This window comes from Suricata suricatta, chromosome 5 (assembly GCF_006229205.1).
Source record: "Suricata suricatta isolate VVHF042 chromosome 5, meerkat_22Aug2017_6uvM2_HiC, whole genome shotgun sequence".
Lineage (NCBI taxonomy): Eukaryota > Metazoa > Chordata > Mammalia > Carnivora > Herpestidae > Suricata > Suricata suricatta.
Window position 1 is genome coordinate 144,778,615 of NC_043704.1, and position 21,159 is coordinate 144,799,773.

The 21,159-nt window shown below is 47.2% G+C and overlaps 1 protein-coding gene across 2 annotated transcripts in view; it reads right to left on the bottom strand.

Annotated features, from left to right (window-relative positions):
- The window catches only part of GASK1A (golgi associated kinase 1A), a 60,542-nt gene extending 41,873 nt beyond the window's left edge, over positions 1-18,669 (bottom strand). The window contains exons 1-2 of one of the 2 annotated variants that reach the window (XM_029940854.1): positions 18,525-18,669; positions 17,291-17,534 (exon numbers count right to left, since the gene is read on the bottom strand). In XM_029940854.1, the coding sequence (XP_029796714.1) occupies positions 17,291-17,293 (3 nt within the window). In that variant the 5' untranslated portion in view covers positions 17,294-17,534; positions 18,525-18,669. Of the gene's footprint in view, positions 1-17,290; positions 17,645-18,524 lie in introns of those variants that run through there. The other variant, XM_029940853.1, reaches the window with a different exon arrangement.
- Positions 18,670-21,159: the final 2,490 nt, after the last annotated feature.

Genomic DNA, 21,159 nt, shown 5'->3' on the forward strand with positions numbered 1-21,159 from the left:
CATAAAAATAAAAACACTCCACTAGCACCGCAAGAGTTACACGAGCTGCTGTAGGCAAGGCATTCAAAACAAAGCCTGACCTATAGTTATGTTCGATCAATGTTAGTTTTCTTACTATTACTATGATTTGTAATTTTCTAGCAACACCCATGGGGTTACCTCCATGATAGGGCTTCTGGAGTCTTCACGGAGAACACGTGCCCTATCGTTGGGTTGAGAGGGAGTTAAACCTACGTCCTTTACTTCTCCCTCCCTGCTCGCCCTTGTTCTGCTGTCCTCTCTACATTGATTTTATGTCAGGGCTTTTGCAGTCCTGCTGGCCCCAGGAGGCTTTTGTGTGTCCATAACTGAATTACCATTTTGTTCCGGCTCACAAGAGCACCAGTGTGGGAACACCGCAGGCCAGATGGAATTCTAGAGACCCTGTCATTTGTTAGAAATTTTCTCTGGCTGCCCTTGTATTAACTGCCATATATTTTGCTCTCAGGCCCAGGAGTGGGATTGGGGTGGGAAAGGAGCAAAGATTTCTTGCTTAAAAACATACATCAAGTTTCTCTCTGGGCTGTCTCATTCCAGCCTCCCTGGCTGCTCAGAGGACAGGACACAACCCCAGAAAAGGGGCAGGGATGGAAGGAGGGGTGGGGGGGCGGAGTCTGTCTTCCAGACACACTTCTCCCTTCTCTGACTAAACCCATGACACCAGGGGAAACTGAGCCAATGAAGACGCTAAGGCAAGACCCCACCTCAGTCTTGTCTTAAATCCATCCCAGTTCTAGCAGGACTTCTTCAGGATAAGGCCCAGAGGAGAGCTTGTAATCTGGGAGCATGGGCCGAATCTGGCCTACAGATGTGTTTTGCACAGCCTGAACTATTTTCAATAAGTTCAATATTTAAAAACCAGGATATTTCCATTCAAATTCCAGATTTTGGGCTTCCCTTAAAAAGAGGAAGTTCTAGCCGCACCCTGGGCCCTAGTTCTCGGATGGCAGGAGTAGAGTAAGCTCCTCTCAACAACATGCTCTCTACCGTTGGTCACAGGCCCCACCACTCCCGATTGCCTCCTAACACTGAGGAGGAGAGACATTTGCCTTTGGGATCTCACTAGCTTTACTGTCTTCCATAGAAGATAAACACTTCTCTGACCTTGGCTCAATAAAACTTGAGAAAACGAAGTAGCCAGCTTATTTCATTCACTATGTCAGCAGCCTGGGTTCTGTGTACACATGTGTTTATACTTTTTGGTCCAGTTTAAGACCAATACAAGAGCCACTGAGCACATGAGACTATTTACATTTAAATGAATTAACGTTTGAAATCTTCATTCCTGGTCACACTAGCCACATTTCAGGTACTCGATAGCCGATTGCAGGTAGTGGCTCCCATGACAAGCAGCACAGCATACAGGATTTCCATCATCTCTGGAATTTATATTGGACAGCTCTGGAAGGACTTAAATAAGATTTGGGAGACTACTAGCCAATTAAAACACTGGTTGAACATGTCCTCTGCATCTACACTGGGTGCTGCAGGGGAGCTGCTGTCTTCCCAGGGTTCACAAACTAGGTGGAAAGCCATGGGCAGGGACAAGAAGCAACCGGAAGTGCCCAGTGGAGCCACAAGGACCCTCTCAGTGCTCCAGAACAAAAGCAAGTCTCATGATACAAAGAAACGCTTTGCTTGTCCATCACATGTGCTCTTGGTCCAGAAACAGGGATTCCCTGTGTCCTCATGAAGATGCTGCTTAGATGCCAGGGGCTCGGCCTCACGTGTTTTGGGGGCTCCTCACGCTAAACACACAAGGAGAGTTGAGTTGGGCTTAAGGGCTCCCTCTCACTGCAGGAGCTCCTTCCCTCAGCACTGGCCTCCCCTATCCCTGACACCTGCCCCAACACACCCCACCACCTGTGTCCCCTGTCCCCTGCCCCCATGCACCATTCCCCAAGGCAGTCCTGCTCCCAGGGCTTCCCAAATCCACACCCCACCCACCTCCAGGGCTCCAGCTCCAGCCCCTTCCCTTTCTCTCTCCTATATTTGAAGACGATACACCTGGGACCCAGATCCTCAGGACAACGCTCTCCACAACAAATAATTTCCAAGGATATTTACTTTTAACAGAAAATTTCCAAAGACTAGGCATCAAGGTGAAAGTGCTACATCTAAGTTGTGGAAATTTTCAGGCTAATTGATTGGAAAGAGCATCACATTGGTGGTTGGACAGCCTGCCTTGAAGTTCTTTGTATTTGTAACTGTGTGACCTGGCCATCACTCAGCATCAGTGCTCTCTAAATTACTCTATTACTGATCTCTAAGATGGGTTTAATAACACCAGCCTTAACAGTTGAAGGGTTAAGGATTCAATGAGACAATACATAAGACAGTCACAAAGCCCAATGCAAATATATGTTACTAGTATTGAAGGAAAATTATATTTGGATACCCAGCAGAGTGCCTAGTATACACAAGAAATCTGTTGAAAACTATTTTTTACATGATCCTGGAGTAGAGGCTGAGGGAAGATACTTTGAAGTATCAGACCTTTGGCATGCTCCCAAGATCAGATCACACAGAGGAATGCCTGCACAGAAGCAGTTCTGAATCCCTTTAGTATCAGAGACTGTTCTAGTCACCTAGTGAAGCGATGGATTCTTCTCAGGATGCTTTTTTTTTTTTTAATGTATAAAGTAAAAGACATAGTGTCCCAAAGACAGCCAATTATATTGAATATATTGTATTGAATATATTATATACTGAAATAAAGTTATGACAATAACCTAAAAAAATTTATGGTCTAATAATACATGTTCTTCTTTATTAACATATTAAATAACAGTTCTATCAGCACTTCTAATAACAAATGCAGTTTCTTTTTTTAATAGTTTATTGTCAAATTGGTTTCCATATAACACCCAGTGCTTCTCCCCACAAGTGCCCCCTACTCTGACCATCACCCCGTCCCTCCCCCTTCCCCTTCAGTCCATGGTTCTTTTTCATTATTCAAGTAGTCTCCCTTGATCTGTGTCCCTCAGACTTCCCGGCTCTCTTTCCCCCTTCTTCTCCCCAAATGCAGTTTCAAAGCAGCAAGGAGTAACGAATATAGTTCAAAGTCTGTGTTTCCACTGTCATGATATAAAACATCTGTGATTCCTCCTGGTGACAAGGTCACATGTCCTGCTAACAGTATTCTGATTAGTGCCTATATTCCTTACTAAAGAAACACTGCATTTCAGTTAGGGGTTTACTTAGTAAACATGAAGGTGTAACTTTTCTTCAGTCAAGTTTAGGGCGCCTCTGAATTCTATGTATGGACTTCAGGTCAAGAACCCTTGAACTAGGTACACTTTTACCTCTAACACTTAACTTCATATTTCTCTAGTTCCCCCATTGTAGGGATGGATCCACGTGGCTGATATGACAGAATCCCCTTTGTAGCATATATCCCCCTATTCTAGAACCCCTTATGTATTGGAGCTAGGGTCAAAGGCTACCCCCAACTCTTGTTCCCCTACGTGCACTGACAGATCCTACTAACAGTCTTAGAGGCTGAGTCCTCTGCAGCCCTTTCTGTTGTACAGGGACTGTGTAATCACAGCTCTCATTAACTGAACACTTGGTATATGCTGATGACCATTATATGAAATGCTTTTTGCTCATTATAGCATCAAACACACAATCTCACAAGGGGGCGATGTTATCTTCATGGGGAAACCTGAGGCTGAGGTTAAAGGTCCAGTGACTTGCCCAAGATAGTAAGCAGGGTTTGAATTTGGTTTGAATTTGAATTTGATTACAAATCATCTTTTGAGGATACAAAAATACAGATTCAAAGGGGTCCATGCACCCTGATGTTTATAGCATCATTATCAGTAGCCAAGCTATGGAAAGAGTCCAAGGTCCATCACATAGACTGATGAATGCATAAAGAAGATATGGTATATATATCATGTATATACACATACATGTACACATAATGGAATATTACTCAGCCATCAAAAAGAATGAAATCTTGCCATTTGCAACAACATGGATGGAACTAGAGTATGCTATGCGAAGCGAAATAAGTCAGTGAGAGAAAGACAAATACCATACGATTTCACTCATACGTGGATTTTAGAAACTCAACAGATGAACATATTTGAGGGGGGAAGAAAAGAGAGAGGGAAACAAACCATGAGAGATTTTTGTGAGGGGGGCATAAGTAAGTGAGGGGCAGAGAGAGAGAGGGAGAGTGAGAGAGATTGAGAATCCCACAAGGGGCAAAGAGAGAAGCAGGGCTCACCTGACGCAGGGCTCACCCGAAGCAGGGCTCAAGCTTACCTGGTGTGGGACTCAAACTCACGAACCATGAGGTCATGACCTGAGCCTAAGTCAGATGCTTAACTGCCTGAGCCACCCAGGGGTCCAACCATGGGAGACTTAACAATAGAGAACAAACTGAGGGTTGATGGAGGGGGGTGGCTGGGGTCTGGGCTGGATGGGGGATGGGAATTAAGGAGGGCACTTGCTACAATGAGCACTGGGTGTTGCAGGTAAGTGATGAATCACTGATTTCTACTCCTAAAAGCAATACTGCAGTATGTTAACTGGAATTTAAGTAAAATTTGACGGGGGAGAGCACCCTTTGAACCCATCATGCTTTAAAACTACCAAGTAAGCTATTGCAACAATGACAGTGGAAACCCATTCACCCTAGGAGTGAGTGGCACTGCAGGGGAGGTGAGTGCATGTGAACAAAGGGCCAGGAGCCTTTCCTCATGCTCAGTGCAGTGACTAAACACAGTGGCATTGCCCAGTCAGCCATCTACGCCCCCACCCCAAAGGGAAATGAAGGGATTTTAACTAGCATTTTGAGAGAGAATGTTCTGAAAAAAGAAGAATACAATAGCATCTTTGTAGTTGAAACAGGATCTCTAGAGTGCCAGGAGTGAGGGAGGTTGGGGAAGGAGGGTGAGACAGACTCGGTGGCTGACTGCAGGAGCTGACTGCACCCGGGCCCTGCAGACAGTGGCTGGGGTACAGGGAGCCGGGAGGGAGTGCTCGGGCCATCTAGGAGGCCACCCCAGCCGCCAGCCAGTCCCTGAGCCAGGGTCCAGTTCCCCTGGAGGTACACACTGAGCCTCTGTATGGACAGACAACAGAGCCACTCTGTCCAGGAGAAAGAAGCTTGTGTGTCCTGCCCACCTTCCTCAGAGCACAGGCATGGACATCCAAATGGCCCATTCACTAGCCACCCTGGCCTCCAGCCCTCACACTGCCTGCAGCCTCCACCTCCAGTGCGTCCGGCACCCAGACAGCACATCCCCGAGCCCCATCCCAGCCTGGGCACAGCTTCAGCCCTTTGCCCCTCCCTACTTGCCCTCCCTCCCCTGCTTCCTTCCTTCTGGGTGGTCATCAGTTATCATGTTATCCATGGGGCTGGAGTTCACTCATCTTTGGGGAAAAGAGTGAAGTGTGCCATGCTTGGTGCCATGCTTTTTGAAACTATGACCCTCTGATATTGACTATATTGGATTTGACTATATTTGAGTCTTCACTACCCACCTCGAGCATGGCACCAAGCATTTAAAAGCACTAAAACAGTTTTTAAAATGTTTAAATCATTGCCCTCAGTTTACACTCCAGATGGGAAGATGGTCCTAGTCAACACAGCCCACTAAGTACTCAGCTGGATTGTAGAAATGACTGAAGGAGGTATATGCTGCTCGTTTATGTAGGTGGAGGAGCAGATTCACATGGATACTCTCCTTCCAGGAAATGTGGAAAATGAGATATAAGAGACAGAATGTCATGACAATTCACCAGTGCCTGATGCATCAGGAGTGAATGCACAGCACTGGTGCAAAACCAGTCCGGACAGAGGCAAGGCCAGCCAGCCACTGGCTAAGCCAAGTGTGTTCTGCTGTTAACCCCCCTCCCCCCCAGCAGGAGCACAGGGCTGACGCCTGGCATGTGAAGTGTGGAGAAACGGTGTCAGTGAGCCTTTACCAGCCAGGCCAGTGGAAAACGTCACTGCTTTGCCAGAGGGCAACTCACTGCTGAAACCAGCCCAGGACACTGTGCCAGTACAGCCCCAGAGCCCTGTGTCCCCTGAGCACCGGGTCACAGGCTGTGAGGAGCTCCTGCCTGCTCCTCTAAGCGGCCAGTCCTTTTGTCTCAGCCTTGGTCCCCTCATCTCACATCCATGCATCTCTGGCTCTGACTCTTTTCTTCTCTCCCTTTCTCTCTTCTAGCCCTCTCCCCTCTGATGTCTTCCATCAGTTTTCTGGTTGGTAACATTTCTGAAAGAATCCCTATCTGACTTGGCTTTTATACATGGAGCTGTGGACCTGCTGCCCGAGCCAAAATGAAAGAATTTGAACTCTCCAGATGGCTCTGGAAGAGGCTGTTTGCTCACTGCAAGCAAACACCCTCAAAAGCCAAACAAAAATTGCCCACAAGTAAACAGCATGTGACATAGCCCCTTCCTGCGGCCACTTAGTAGAAACCCAAAGTCAAGCCCATGGCAGGAGGGGAAGCTGGGGATGGAGAGATAGAGGAGCCACATGCTGGCTGGCAGGGAGCACTATCAACCACAGGCAGGGTGGCGGGGGCACTAGGGACCACTGGCAGGGTGGCGGGGGCACTAGGGACCACCGGCAAGGTGATGGGGACACTAGGGACCACCGGCAGGGTGGCGGGGGCACTAGGGACCACGGGCAGGGTGGTGGGGGCACTAGGGACCACGGGCAGGGTGGCGGGGGCACTAGGGACCACGGGCAGGGTGGCGGGGGCACTAGGGACCACAGGCAGGGTGGCGGGGGCACTAGGGACCACAGGCAGGGTGGTGGGGGCACTATCGACCACAGGCAGGGTGGTGGGGAGCACTATCGACCACAGGCAGGGTGGTGGGGAGCACTAAGGACCACAGGCAGGGTAGTAGGGGCACTAGGGACCACAGGCAGGGTGGCGGGGACAACATAACCAACACCATACTCATTTATTCTTGCAACTACCCCTACTCTACCTGATATTATAAGGGCAGAACCAATTTAGAAGATTAAGAGAGGAATGTCAAATACTTCGCTGTGGCTCTTAAGAATATAACATAATAATCTGTTTTATAGACTTAAAATGATTAGTATCATTTTCAAATAAGTTACTTCTACATCAGGATTGCTTCGAAGTGTGACTAAAGGCTACTATAAGATAAATAAAAATGAAAATGAAGAGAGAGGAAGAAGGCAGACAAGGGTTTTGTATACCCATATGCCTGAACAAGAAACAAATGGCAGATGACCTGCCCCGCCTCCCTATCTGAGGTTACCAAGGACTAGTGTTCTCTCGCCCAAATATATCTTCTCTTACCTGCTCCCTCCCTCATGTCTGCCCAGATCACCTTCCTTTCCCAGAGGCTCCCCTCCACTCCCTGCAGCCTCCCCGCCCTCTGAACATGCTCTCTAAAATGCAAACACATCCCACCTCCCCATGCTCAAAAGTGCTTCCATTGCCCTCACTGCCCTTCGGATAATAACACAAATCCACCCACACCCAAGAGCCAAACTCTGCTTCCAGCCCTATTTCCAGGAGGTTCTCCCTAACTCACTCCTAGCCAACTTTTGACAGCTCACTTCTGTCTCCAGAGCTCTGCACATTCTGTTCCTTCTGCTAGGCTGCCTTTCCTTCTTATTGTTCTATTAAAATCTCTGTGGACAGTTGTAGGAGTTTTCACACACATGTATAGAACCACCACCACAATCAGGAGACAACAGCTCCGTCACTCCAACAGCCTCCCTCCCTCGTGCCCTGCCTTTGGAGCCACAGCCTCTCCGTCCCCAACCCCTGGCAACCATCACCTGTTCTCTAATGCCCAGAGTCAGATAAATGGAATCGCGCAGTAGGTGACCGTTTGAGATTGGCTTCTTCCGCTCAGCAAAGTTCTTTGAGATTCATCCCAGTGTTGTGTGCAGCAGGAGATTGTTGTCTTCATTGATGCTGTGGCTGGATCTCACCCTGTGGGTCCTATCTACAGTTGAGGACATTTGATTTGTGTCTAGTTTGGGGTAATTATGTATAAAGCTACTATACGCATTAGGATCCAGCTGTTTGCATAGACATATGTTTTTCATTCCTCTAGGGTAAATACACAGGAATAGGATTGCTGGGTTCTGTGGGGAGTGTAGGTGTAACTTGACAGGAAACTGACAAGCTGTTTCCAGTGTGGTTCTATTACCGTACATTTCTATCTGTAATGTATGTCCTGGCCAGCACTTGATACTGTCAGGGCGTTTTGCTTTTTAGCTATGCTAATAGATAATCATGGTTCCTCTTTCTTCAGTTGACAAAAGCCAGGCCATCCTTAGAGCCGCCTGTGACTCCTCAGTTCTCAGAGGAGAACTGCTCTGCTCTGCCCAACATACATACCCACACAGGCGCACACACAGATGGCATCGCCAGACTGCATACTCCCCAGGGGCAGGGTCTCTGTTACTCATCTTTGTAACAGAGCACTATATCTGCCCTAGCACTATATCTGGCTTACAGCACATGTTTTCTGAATGGATGGATGAACAGCATGGCAGCAAGAGAGCACTAATACACACTTAACATAAGATTGTGAATCCCCCTTTCATGGCCTTCTAGATGAGCCACTCCAGAATTCCAAAGCCACTGGGAGAGACTCAAGCTCTGAGAACCAGTCAAGGCCTAGAGAGCAGTGTGAGGCGCCTGCGGGCTCAGCATCCTCCACTTCCCCTTCTCCCTTCCTCTCACTCTTAACACCCACGCACCACTGAACTCACCAGCTGCTGTCATAAAGCACCTTTCAGCTGCCACTTGGTGAGCAGTTCCAGGGCCACCCAGCTGGGCCCTTGGGAATACAGCCATATCCCAGGCCACTTCGAAGAATAGGTGTCTGTATGTGTGTGTTGGGGCTGGGGGTCCACACCGAGAAGGGCAGCCTGGGGTTCATGCACAAACCACTGTTCCATCCTCACTCTGGGGCCACACGGGCCTTCAGACTTGTGCAGATGCATCCAGACAATGGGGGCTATGCCCCCAGCCTCCCAGATGGAAACACTTCCACAGTCCCATCAAAAAGGGATCCAAGCAAAGACAGCCCAGGTTGTTCACAGCACCGGGGCCTCAAGGAAACCTGATGCACTCTGTTTCTACACTGGTACCTTGGGTGGGAAGGGAGGGCTGGACCTCCCAGGTCTGTTCCAAGGGGGCTGTCACCATCTTTGAGGTCTATCGGAAGCACCTTTCTTTCTCTGGCCCCTGAAACAACTAAGGAACCCATTTCTTTGTGAGGCCTATTCCCCACCCCCACTCCCAACCCACTGCTCTGTGAACCAGCCTCTCCTTGGGCTAATTAGGGCCAGTGGATGATTTCAAACCCTCTGCTCCCTGGCCAGTCCTGTGCAGAGTCTGGCTCATCTCTGCAGGAGGTTATGGGGGTGCCCACAAGAGAAAGGGTATCAAATTCTCCATGGGCTCCAAGGGCTGGAATGTCATGGTTCCCAGTTCGGATTCCAAAATGAGTTTCGCCTCTTCTCTTCAGCTGAGCCTGAGAAATGAGGGCCAGGTGGCTGGCTGGAGCATGCTGGCATTAGACCTCGGTGGCCTGTGGCTGAGTGGGGAGTGCATGTTGGCCCAGTGTTCAGCAAGGAGGCCCAGGGCGCACCAACTGGGCCAACATCTCCTGCAGGCTGGGTATTTCCTGTCTGATGAGAAGAAAGATTTAAAGGAGCAAGAAAACTGGGGCACCTATGTGGCTCAGTCGGCTAAGCGTCCGACTTTGGCTCAGGTCATGATATCACAGTTGTGGGCTCGAGCCCCGCGTCGGGCTCTGTGCTGACAGGTAGCTCAGAGCCTGGAGCCTGTCTTCAGATTCTGTCTCTCTCTCTCTCTCTGACGCTCCCCAGCTCTCTCTCTGTCTCTCTCTCTGTCTCTCTCTCTCTCTCAAAAATAAAAATAAAACATTAAAAAATCATTTTTTAAAGAAATAATAAAGGAGCAAGAAAACTGCATTAGAACAGAATCTGTCTGCAGGTGATCCATACTTAGAGAAGAGTGCCAGTAGCTCCTCTGGGACTGGTGGTAAATGAAAGTGCATCAGCAACCTCCCTACCTTTGTTTTCAGGTTCTGACAAAAAAAAAACAAACAAACCTATTTTGTGGGTCTTCTCTAAAGCCCTCATTCTTATAGCACCTCTGGGGCACCAAGCGTTTCATTTCCTTTGATTCCATTTGCTCCTTATAACAGTCCATTATTATAACCCCATGCTGCAGAGGGGTCTGAAACTCAGAGCACTGGAGGCCTTACCCAGAGCCACATGGTAGCTGAGCCTGGCACAGACCTCATTCTGATTTTAAACCCTGTGTCCTTTCCTTTGCTACTCCAAGCTGCACCAAATGCCCCAAGTGTATGAAGAGGCTAACGAGCTCTGGGTAACCTTGAGAAGGTCACATCCCCTCTCTGATCTCAGCTCCTTCTCCTGGAGATTCCTCTCTAGGTCTTAACCACCAGCGATTTTAGCTCTTGGTTCTTTCGAGGAGAACTGACCCATGTGTGAGTTCTCTGTGGCCCGTCTTCCCTCCATGGCTGTCTGTCTGATGACATGCCCGTAGTATAGAGTGAAGACAGACAAGAGGAAATGCCTCCCATACCCATGCTCTGGCCCTTGAAGGTAATTGCCATAAAATCTTCTATAAAGAGGCTAAAACAATTTGTTCCTGTGAGTTTGTCTGAGTTCCACTTAGCCAGGCACTCAGATCCCCATTTCCATGGATAATCAGAAGCTGGCCATGTGCCACTGAAAACAGCTCCAAGGTGGGGACAACCTGAAGTCCACAAGCAGAGAGATGATTATCAAAGCCACAGTGCTGAGCACTGAAAGTATGGTTATGAGTATTTTTTGGAGATGCAGAAATGGAACATGTTTTGACAAAAAAGAGGAGTAAAACAAATCAAACTATAAAACTGCATGTTTGATACAATCTCAGCTCTTTAAAGTAATACTCAGGGGCGCCTGGGTGGTTTAGTCAGTTAAGCATCAACTTCGGCTCAAGTCATGATCTCATGGTCTCTGAGTTTGAGCCCCAAGTCCAGCTCTGTGCTGACAGCTCAGAGTCTGGAACCTGCTTTGGAATCTGTGTCTCCCTGTCTCTGTCCTTCCCCTCTCCTCCTCATGCTCTGTCTCTCTCTCAAAAATAAACAAACATTTAAATAATACTAAAAGAGTAGGAAATATGCCAAAATGATACCCAGAGTCATCTATAGAAGTTGGCAGTATGCCATATATATGATCAAGAAGAGAATTAAAAAAATGTTTTATTAAAAGATTTTTTAATGTTTATTTATTTTTGAGACAGAGAAAGAAAGAGAGAGAGAGAGAGAGAGAGAGAGAGACAGAGAGAGAGAATGCAAGCAGGAGACAGGCAGAGAGAGAGGGAGACACAGAATGAAGCAGGCTCCAGACTCTGAGCTGTCAGCACAAAGCCCAAAGTGGGGATTGAAGTCACAAACTATGACTTGAGCCAAAGTTGGATGCTTAACCGACTGAGCCACCCAGGTGCCCCAGGAAGAAAACATTTTTTAAAATATTTTAATATTTATTTATTATTGAGAGGCAGAAAGAGACAGAACATGAGCATGGGAGGGACAGAGAGAGGAGGAGACACAGAATAGGAAGCAGACCTCAGGCTCTGAGCTGTCAGCATAGAGCCCAACACAGGGATCAAACTTACAAACTGCGAGATCATGACCTGAACTAAAGTTGGACACTCAACCAACTGAGCCACACAGGCACCCCAGAAAAAAAATTTTAAAGTTGGCAGTAATAATCTTAACTTCTTCTAACAATATTTTTCATCCGAGTTCTGGGTCTTGGCACACACCAAGTCACCTGCCATCATCGTAAGGAAAGATGGCAAGTGTCTGTCTCAATCTTAGCTTCAAAAACACACATACCAAGCCCTTTCAGAGACCACACACCCTCTTCAGGATGATCAAAAGTATTCTCACATGTCCTGCATTCAGTGTTCACTTTTGCAAAAAGACAGTTAAGGATGCCACATTTTTAGCTTTACATTCCTACCTGGAGTTTCTCGTTTGATGTGCCTTGGATCAGTAATATGACAGTGTCAAGGAATTACTAGATAAAGCCTACCATATTCAAACAAGTTGGGGAGGGGCGCCTGGATGGCTCAGTCAGTTGAGCATCTGGCTACAGCTCAGGTCATGATCTCACAGTTCGTGGGTTTAAGCTCCACGTCAGACTCTGTGCTGACAGCTAGCTCAGAGTCTGGAACCTGCTTCAGATTCTGTGTGTGTCTCTCTCTCTGACCCTGCCCTGGTTGCGCTGTCTCTCTCTGTCTCTCAAAAATAAATTAAATTAAAAAAAGTTGGGGAAGTTCACATCTCACTTTTATGAATTACTAGAGGTTTCTCTATGGAATGGTCCTGCAAGAGGAACATAGAAGATGTATCATTTGCAGATGAAGTTCACTGACACCTTCTATTTTAGCATTATCCCAAGGGATTGCAGCTCTACAGAAGCGCAGTTCCTGTTCCCTCAGCCTTCTAGCCCTGTGCTTCTCAGTCTTGGCTGCACACTAGGGTCACCTGGACAGCCTTAAAAACAAACCCCTTGGTCTGGGTCTGTTCTGGATTCGGTCTGGGGAGCAATGTGAGCCAGGGCTGAGCACCACTTCTTCCTCACCCAATCATAAGTGTACATGCTAAGAAGTCAACACCAGATTGGGGTCCAACCTCAAAATTATTCATGTACCATCCATTCTTGAAGCTAAATGGAACATCAAAGGAGATCTAGTTCAGTCTCTCATTTTACAGAAGAAACTAAAGTTTCCAAAGGATCAGCCCCCCACCTCCTCCAACACTCGTTCTGGTCAGTGACAGGCTGTATCTTGGGCCCCCAGCCTCTGGACCACAGGACCCTTCGTTCAGAGGTTGAAGCAAATGAAACCTTCAGATCTCCAAGACCATTTTACTGCCAGAGGTCTCTTTATCAGGCCACCAGTCTCTCTGGCAAGTGGACTCTGACACAAATGAAATTCTGACTCAAGTCCTCTTCCTAACTAAGGATGAGAAGCCAGGAGTCTGCAGGCTCACAAAGACCGGAAGCCCACACGGGCAGTAGAGCAAACACAGTGATGCATCCTTAGGCTGCTAGAGCAGACTGCGGATACCTTCTCTCTGCACCCCACCTCCATCGCAGGCAGTCTGAGACACTATCATACACACCTTTAAAATCCAGAGACTCCTGCATACCTGTAACAGTCCTCTGAGTTGATGGCTTTGGCCCCTACCCTCTTCTGGCATTACTCTTGCCCCTGAACATGGAATTTTATAGTGAAAAAATCTCCATGCTTTTCAGTTTCACATCCTGTACCTCTGATTACTCCCTCCTTTTCTTTTTTTCTTTAAGTTTATTTATTTATTTTGAGAGAGAGAGAAAAAGAGAGAGCGCACATGGGTGAGCTTGGGAGGGGAAGAGAGAAAGGAAAAGAGAAAGAATTCCAATCAGGCTAATTCCAATCAGGCTCTACACTGTCAGTGTAGAGCCCAATGGTGAGACTTGAACTTACAAACCAGGAGATCATGACCTGAGCTGAAATCGAGAGTCGGACACTTAACCACCTGAGCCACTCAAGTGTTCAAACTCCCCCTTTTCTTTTCTCTCTCTCTTTTTTTAATAGTTTATTGTTAAGTTGGTTTCCATATATCACCCAGTGCTCATCCCAACAAGTGCCCTCCTCTGTGCCCATCACTCCCCTTTCCTCTCTCCCACCCCCATCAGCCCTGTTTGTTCTCAGTATTCAAGAGTCTCCCATGGTTAGCCTCCCTCTCTCTCCCCAACTATTTTTCCCCTTCCCCTCCCCCATGGTCCTCTGCTAAGTTTCTCCTGTTCTGCTTATAAATGAAAACATATGGTATCTGTCCTTTTCTGCCTGACTTATTTCACTTAGCATGACACCCTCGAGGTCCATCCAAGTTGCTATAAATGGCAGGATTTCATTCTTCCCCACTGCCATGTAGTATTCCATTGTATACATAAACTACATCTTGATCCTCTCATCAGGTGATGGACATTTAGTCTCTTTCCATTTTTTGGCTATTGTTGAAAGTGCTCCTATGAACATTGGGGTACACGTGCCCCTATGCATCAGCACTCCTGTATCCTTTGGGTAAATCCCTAGTAGTGCTATTGCTGGGTCATAGGGGAGTTCTACTGTTAATTTTTTGAGGAATCTCCACACTGTCTTCCACCAGTTTACATTCCCACCAACAGTGTAGGAGGGTGCCTGTTTCTCCACATCCTCACCAGCATCTATAGTCTCTTGATTTGTTCATTTTAGCCACTTTGACTGGCATGAGATGGTATCTCAGTGTGGTTTTGATTTGTATTTCCCTGATGATGAGTGATGCTGAGCATCATCTCGTGTGTCTGCTGGCCATCTGGATGTTCTCTTTAGAGAAGTATCTGTTCATGTCTTCTGCCCATTTCTTCACTGGATTATTCGTTTTTCAGATGTGGAGTTTGAGGAGCTCCTTATAGATTTTGGATACCAGCCCTTTATCTGATATGTCATTTGCAACTATCTTTTTCCATTCTGTCATTTCCCTATTAGTTTTATTGATTGTTTCATTTGCTATGCAGAAGCTTTTTATCTTGATGAGGTCCCAACAGTTCATTTTTGCTCTTGATTCCCTTGCCTTTGGGGATGTGTCAGGTAAGAAATTGCTGCGGTTGTGGTCAAGGAAGTTGTTTCCTGATTTCTCCTCTAGGGTTTTTATGGTTTCCTGTCTCGCATTCAGTTCCTTCATCCATTTTGAGTTTCTTTTTGTGTATGGTGTAAGAAAGTGGTCTAGTTTCATTCTTTTGCATGTTGCTGTCCAGCTCTCCCAGCACCATCTGTTAAAGAAGCTGCTTTTTTCCCATTGGATATCTTTCCTGGCCATACATTTTTGGGCCTGTTCTGGGTTCTCTATTCTATTCCATTGGTCTGTGTGTCTGTTTTTGTGCCAATACCATGCCATCTTGATGATGACAGCTTTGTAGTAGAAGCTAAAATCTGGGATTGTGATTCCTCCCATTTTGGTTTTCTTCTTCAATATTACTTTGGCTATTCGGGGTCTTTGGTGGTTCCATACAAATTTTAGGATTGTTTGTTCAAGCTTTGAGAACATTTTAACAATGTTTATTCTTCCAACTCATGAGCATGAAATGTTTTTCCATTTCTTTGTGTCTACTTCAATTTTCTTCATAAGTTTTCTATAGTTTTCATCACACAGATGATAGTTTTTACATCTTTGATTAGGTTTATTCCTAGGTATTTTATGTTTTTCTGTGCAATTGTGAATGGGGTCAGTTTCTTGATTTCTCTTTCTGTTGCTTCACTTTTGGTGTATAAAAGTGTAACCGACTTCTGTACATTGATTTTATACCCTGCGACTTTGCTGAATTCATGGGTCAGTTCTAGTAGGCTTCTGGTGGAGTGGGTTGGGTTTTCCATGTACAGTCTCATGTCATCTGCAAAAAGTGAAAGTTTGACTTCATCTTTGCCAATTCTGATTCGTTTTATTTCCTTTTGTTGTCTGATTGCTGATGCTAGGGCTTCCAGCACGATGTTAAACAACAGTGGTGAGAGTGGACATCCCTGTCCTGTTCCTGATCTCAGGGGGAAATCTCTCAGTTTTTCCTCATTGAGGACGATATTAGCTGTGGGCTTTTCATAAATGGCTTTTATGATGTTTAAGTAAGTTCCTTCTATCCCGACTTTCTTGAGGGTTTTTATTAAGAAAAAATGCTGTGTTTTGTCAAATGCTTTTTCTGCATCTATCTACAAGATCATATGGTTTTAATCTTCTTTTGTTAATGTGATGGATCACATTGAAGGATTTGTGAATATTGAACCAGTCTACTTGATCATGGTGGATAATTCTTGTTATATGCTGTTGAAGTTGATTTGCTAGTATCTTGTTGAGTATTTTTGCCCCTGTATTCATCAAGGATTTGGCCTCTGGTTCTATTTTTTTCCTGGGTCTTTGTCTGGTTTGAGAATCAAAGTGATTCTGGCTTCGTAGAATGAGTCCAGAAGTTTTCCTTCTATTTCTGTTTTTTGGAATAGCGTCAGAAGAATGGGTATTAACTCTGTTTTAAATGTCTGGTAGAATTCCCCAGGGAAGCCATCTGGCAAAGGGCTCTTATTTGTTGGGAGATTTTTGATAACTGATTCAATTTCTTCACTAGTTATGGGTCTGTTCTGAATTTCTATCTCTTCCCCCAGCTTCCCCTTTTCAACCTTAAGATTCCATTATTTCTTTCTCTTTAGCAGCTTGAGAAAGAAACCTATGAGCATTGGAGAAGATGGCACCCTTCTATTGACCAGCTCTTGGTCTCTGGTCCCCATAACTCCAGGACACCTTTGCATCATGGGAGCTGTTCCCTCAGAGGCCCTCCATTCTATAGAAGAATCTCTAGGTGCCCTTCTAAACTCCAGGCCCATATCTAAGCTCCCCAGAAGTATCTCCAGTGAGCTCTAATCTGATCTCTGTGAGTTTAAGAGGGGGAAGGGAGAGCAGGTCATAGAAACAGAAAGAAGAGCGCTGTGGGTTCCTTCAGAGTTCATAGTCATTCTGGCTCTGGCACCTTCCCCTCTCCCCCAGGGCAGGGCAGTGATCAGCTGGTGCAGGCGGGTGGGGCTGCAGGGCGTTTCTACCCACGAAGCAGAGCTAATCAGCAGCCAGTTCTGAGGGAAGCCCCTTTCCTAAGCCTGCACAAGTAGCCTGGGTCTCACGCTCAAAGGGTCTGTCTTTTCTGCGGGTTGGTGTCTGTGAGTTTTATCAGTAGTAAGGCAACGGTTCACTAGTTCTTCAGCTTCCAGAATAACAACCCAGACCAACCAGCACTCCCACACCTGCCCTGCGGTCCAGGAGATGGAGCCAGGAACTGCACCCTTACCAGAGCCAATCTATTTCTACGTGGATTGATGTTCAGCCACGGTGTGCGAATCCATAATGAAAGCTCCCTTACTACGATCATCCCCGCCTAGAGAAGCAGCAGAGCTAATTGCCCACCCTCTCGCCCACTACCACCACCGCCCCCGCCCCCGCCTTCGTCCTAGGTACAGAAATAAAAGCTGCTGCAGTCCCCAAGCCCCCTTCCGGAACAATTCCAGCTCCGGGAGGCCACGCAGGCTCCAAGCGCCCAGAGCTGTGCTCACTGTCCGCGCGACCTGCCTGGGTGCCCACCCCATCCGCCCACCGAGCGTCCCCTCTCCAGATTCCTACCATGGCGCCCGCAGTGGCTGGACCCGCTCCGGAGCTCTCAGCTGGCTCGCCGGCTCATCCCACCGCTCCGGGGTCGCCACTCGCTCCGTGACTCTCCAGGCTTCCCTAGATTCGGATTTCCCGGACCGAAGGTCCACAGCTTCCCAGCAGCCAAGTGGCGCCACGACTCCTGGGTGTGCAGTGCGCTCAGGGATGCTCTGCAGGTGGGGTTGTTAGAGGAGCTCCGGGAGAACGCACGCGGAACCTGCGGGTTTGGGGGTGCAGGAGCCCTTCAGCCGCGAGCCTCCGCGTTCAGCTAGGGACGTTTGCAGAGTTTGCGAAGTCCCTGCAGCGCGTCCCGGCCCAGCCTCCCCACTTCCCCGAAAGCTAGGGAGGAGGAGCTCCTTTCACAATAAAAGCCCCGACCAAGCTCGGCAGCCGCAGGCGCCTGGAGCAGGGGCCCAGGTGCTATGAAGGAATGGGTCCCGCCCACCCGCGCTGGGCTGAGGCCCGGCCTCTAGGCGCTAGGAGCCGGGAGTGCCAAGTTGCTTCGATTCCTCCTCCGACGTGTGAGGGTGCACCCAGAGCCCGGGCAGTCGAGGGTCGGGGGAAGGAGGGAAGGAGTGGGAAAGGAGCGGGGATACGGAGGGCGGGGCCGGCCCATCAAGGGTCTCCAAAACTATGCTTTTCCTTGCAAAGCCACAGAAAAAGTCTTTTCGCTGGCATCTTGTAACCTTATTTGGACTCAGTCCCGCAGAGCGGTTTGGAAGGAAATATGGTAGGAAAACCCTTCGTACATTTGTCACAATGGATATTTTCCCTCCTTGAGAACTAATCAGTGTTTAACCGCTAGAAGTAAGTGGCTGATACTGACCCCTCTGCTCTGGATGCAGAGAGCGTTTGTGTCCCCTGGGTCACGGCTGAGGCAGGATCAAAGGATTCAGAGTGTTTGTGTCCCCTGGCACATTGGAGGCAGGACCTAAGGGTCTGCGTGCTCCTTGTCCACAGTCCTGGAATTGGGGGCGGGGAGGGGGGTTTCCCTCTGTAACAGTTGAGTCACCTTTAACAGGTGACATCTTTGGACGTCTTTGGGACCTGTCCCTAAGTAGTCCAACGTTTGGATCTCAGGATTCTTAAGAGCCTGTAGGCACGAAGGTAGAGGTGAGGGCAGAGACGGCAGTGGGGTGCCCTGCAGAATGTGGGAACCAGGCTGGAAAGATTACCCTCTAAGATGGAAACTAGCAAGAACCATCACCTCCCGGTCTGAAGCCGTCATCCCTGGAGTCACCAACCACAGAATGCTTCATGTTTGTCACTGATGACAGTGCTTCTAAAGGAGGCCAAATATTCAAAGGGTTTCCTTAAATTGTGTACGGCGGTCGGGAGACCAGTGGGAGGGAAAGGAGTTCTTCAGTCCTCTTTATATTCTGGATGCTTCCCACAGATTATTTCATTCCATCATTACAGACAGTCCTAAGAGAGAAAATTTATTACCATCTTACAAGTGAGGAAACTGAGCACTGGGGAGCTGAAGTGACTTTCCTAAGCCAGATAGTGAGTGAGTCGTTTGTAGCAAACCAAAAAAGCCCATTACTTAGAGGAAGAGAGGAAGAGAAAGAAATTGATAAACCAGGAACGGGGGACAGATGCAGTGCTAAAAACTGAAGGGTGTGAGGAGATTAGGGTGCAAGGAGAGCACAGAAGAATGTGACCCTGGATGAGGACAGCGAGGGGGCAGGAAGTGGACCTTGCGGACTGTCTCCTGCAGACCGCTGAGGAAACAGTGTGGTCTTCGGAGTCTCCTTTTCTGACTGCAACCTACATGCGATGTACATTCTAGGGGCACCTGAGTGGCTCAGTTGGTTAAGTGTCCAACTCTTGATTTCAGCTCAGGTCATGATCTCATGGTTCTTGAGTTCAAGCCCTGCATCAGGGGCTCCGTGCTGTCAGTACAGAGCCTGCTTGGGATTCTTTCTTGCTCCCTCTCTCTCTGCCCCTCCCCCATGCCCCTCTCAAAATATATCAACATTAAAGAAAAAGAAGATGTACATTCTTGGCCGTCACTCTTTACGCAAACATTTATGTGTAAATGTCATTAAAACCAAGTTTTGTAAAACAGCATTACATGTGATGCACTCTGATGTTTTCTATTCTGTTCCATTTTAATTATTTGTAATGATGAGCTCAAATCATTATGTTTATTTCAATAGTATCTACTAATAAGTACTATATGAAAAATGCTACACTAGGAAGAGGAGCAGACAGAGTCTTTTAAACTAACGTTTTCAAAGGGTTTTGTGGCATTCTGCAGAATTTATCTGTGATATATAAAAAGAATTTAAGAGGGAAGGATTCTGTTGGCCAACTTTGAGAACATTGAGCACAGTTAAACAGACGGACTTTCCCTCTCTCTCTCTCTCTCTCTCTCTCTCTCTCTCTCTGGCAGTAGGACTTGTCAGAGCCTTCAATGCTACTATGCATTGAGATTTTCTGACAAAGGAGGAAAGTGCCCAGTTTCTCCTAGATTTACTGGATGCTAAACTCTGTTTCTGTGGACTCATTGGGACACACTTGGGAACAGCTGCTCTAGGACCTACCTAGCCAGGTGAACTGTCAACATAAGAACAGAGTTAAAATCCTACATTCTGAAGGCAGACTCCTGAGCGCTGCCTCATTTTGTTCACCTGACACCCTGCTCAGCTAAGGAGCCCCCACCCTCCCGTAGTGAATGTAGGACCTCCTTTTGTAAATGAACAGCTGCCACTTTCGTAGCCCAGACTAAATGGAGGCAGTCAGGATTCCCAGAATGCCCACAGCCGGGTAAGCAGAAAGAACTGAGCTCTGGACCTATTGAACCCAGGACACACCTGGACCTGCAGTGCCCTTCACAGAATGCCCTTCACAGAATCCTGCCTAGAAAAAGCACCTCCCCTTTCTTTATTAACTCCCAGTTCCTTCCAGCTCTGGAGTGCTCTAATTCAGGCCACTTGTCCATAATAGCTTAGATGTGATCATTTATTTCCCTGATAACATGCTCCTGCCAGGAGCATGCCCATGGCTGTGACTCTGTGACCAACATGTCTACATGCTGAGTCTTTGACATGCGCTTTTTCATTCCCTGTCCCCCTGCTTCCTCCCTCTCCATGCATTATTTGCTGCACACTCCGTGATGGGTGTTAATGTCAAGAACAAGGAAGAGGTACCACTGCATTAGGAAACTCTCTGGCTATCTACCTAAGCTACATATAAATGAGCCCTGTGACCCAGCAAATCCTAAGGCCTTTACCCAACAGAAATGCCTACATTTGTGCCTCAAAAGCCATGTACAAGAAAGTTCCCAGCAGCATTATTTGCAGTGGTCCCATATGAGAAACAACCCAAATATCCATCAATAGTAGAAACAATAACTGGTGTAGTCATTAATGCAGTGCTTTACAGCATTGGCAGTTCGTGAACTATAGCCACACACAAATGCTCTGCAGAGGGAAAGAAGCCAGCCAGGAAAACAGGCCTGTATTATTTGTATGGAGTACACAAACAGGCACTGCTGGAATCTATCTGCTGTGAGCAGTCAGGTGAGTGGTTACCTAGGGGAAAGTGAAGACTGAGAAGAAGATATGAAGAGGACCTCTGTGGTGTTGCTAGTATTTTTTGTTTGTCAGTCTGGCTACTAATTTTAGTACCAATTACAGCTGAAAATAAATCAAGCTGTAATACTTAAGATATGTGTACCTTTCTGTATGCACGTGAAATAAAAATCAGCACATACTGTCTCTAGCCTCAAAGGTCTCATGATCTACCCTGGCAGGCTCCAAACTTTTAGTATTATTCAGCTTAGTACCCATAAGTTTTTGGATATATCCCCCAATACATGCATTGCCTACTACAAG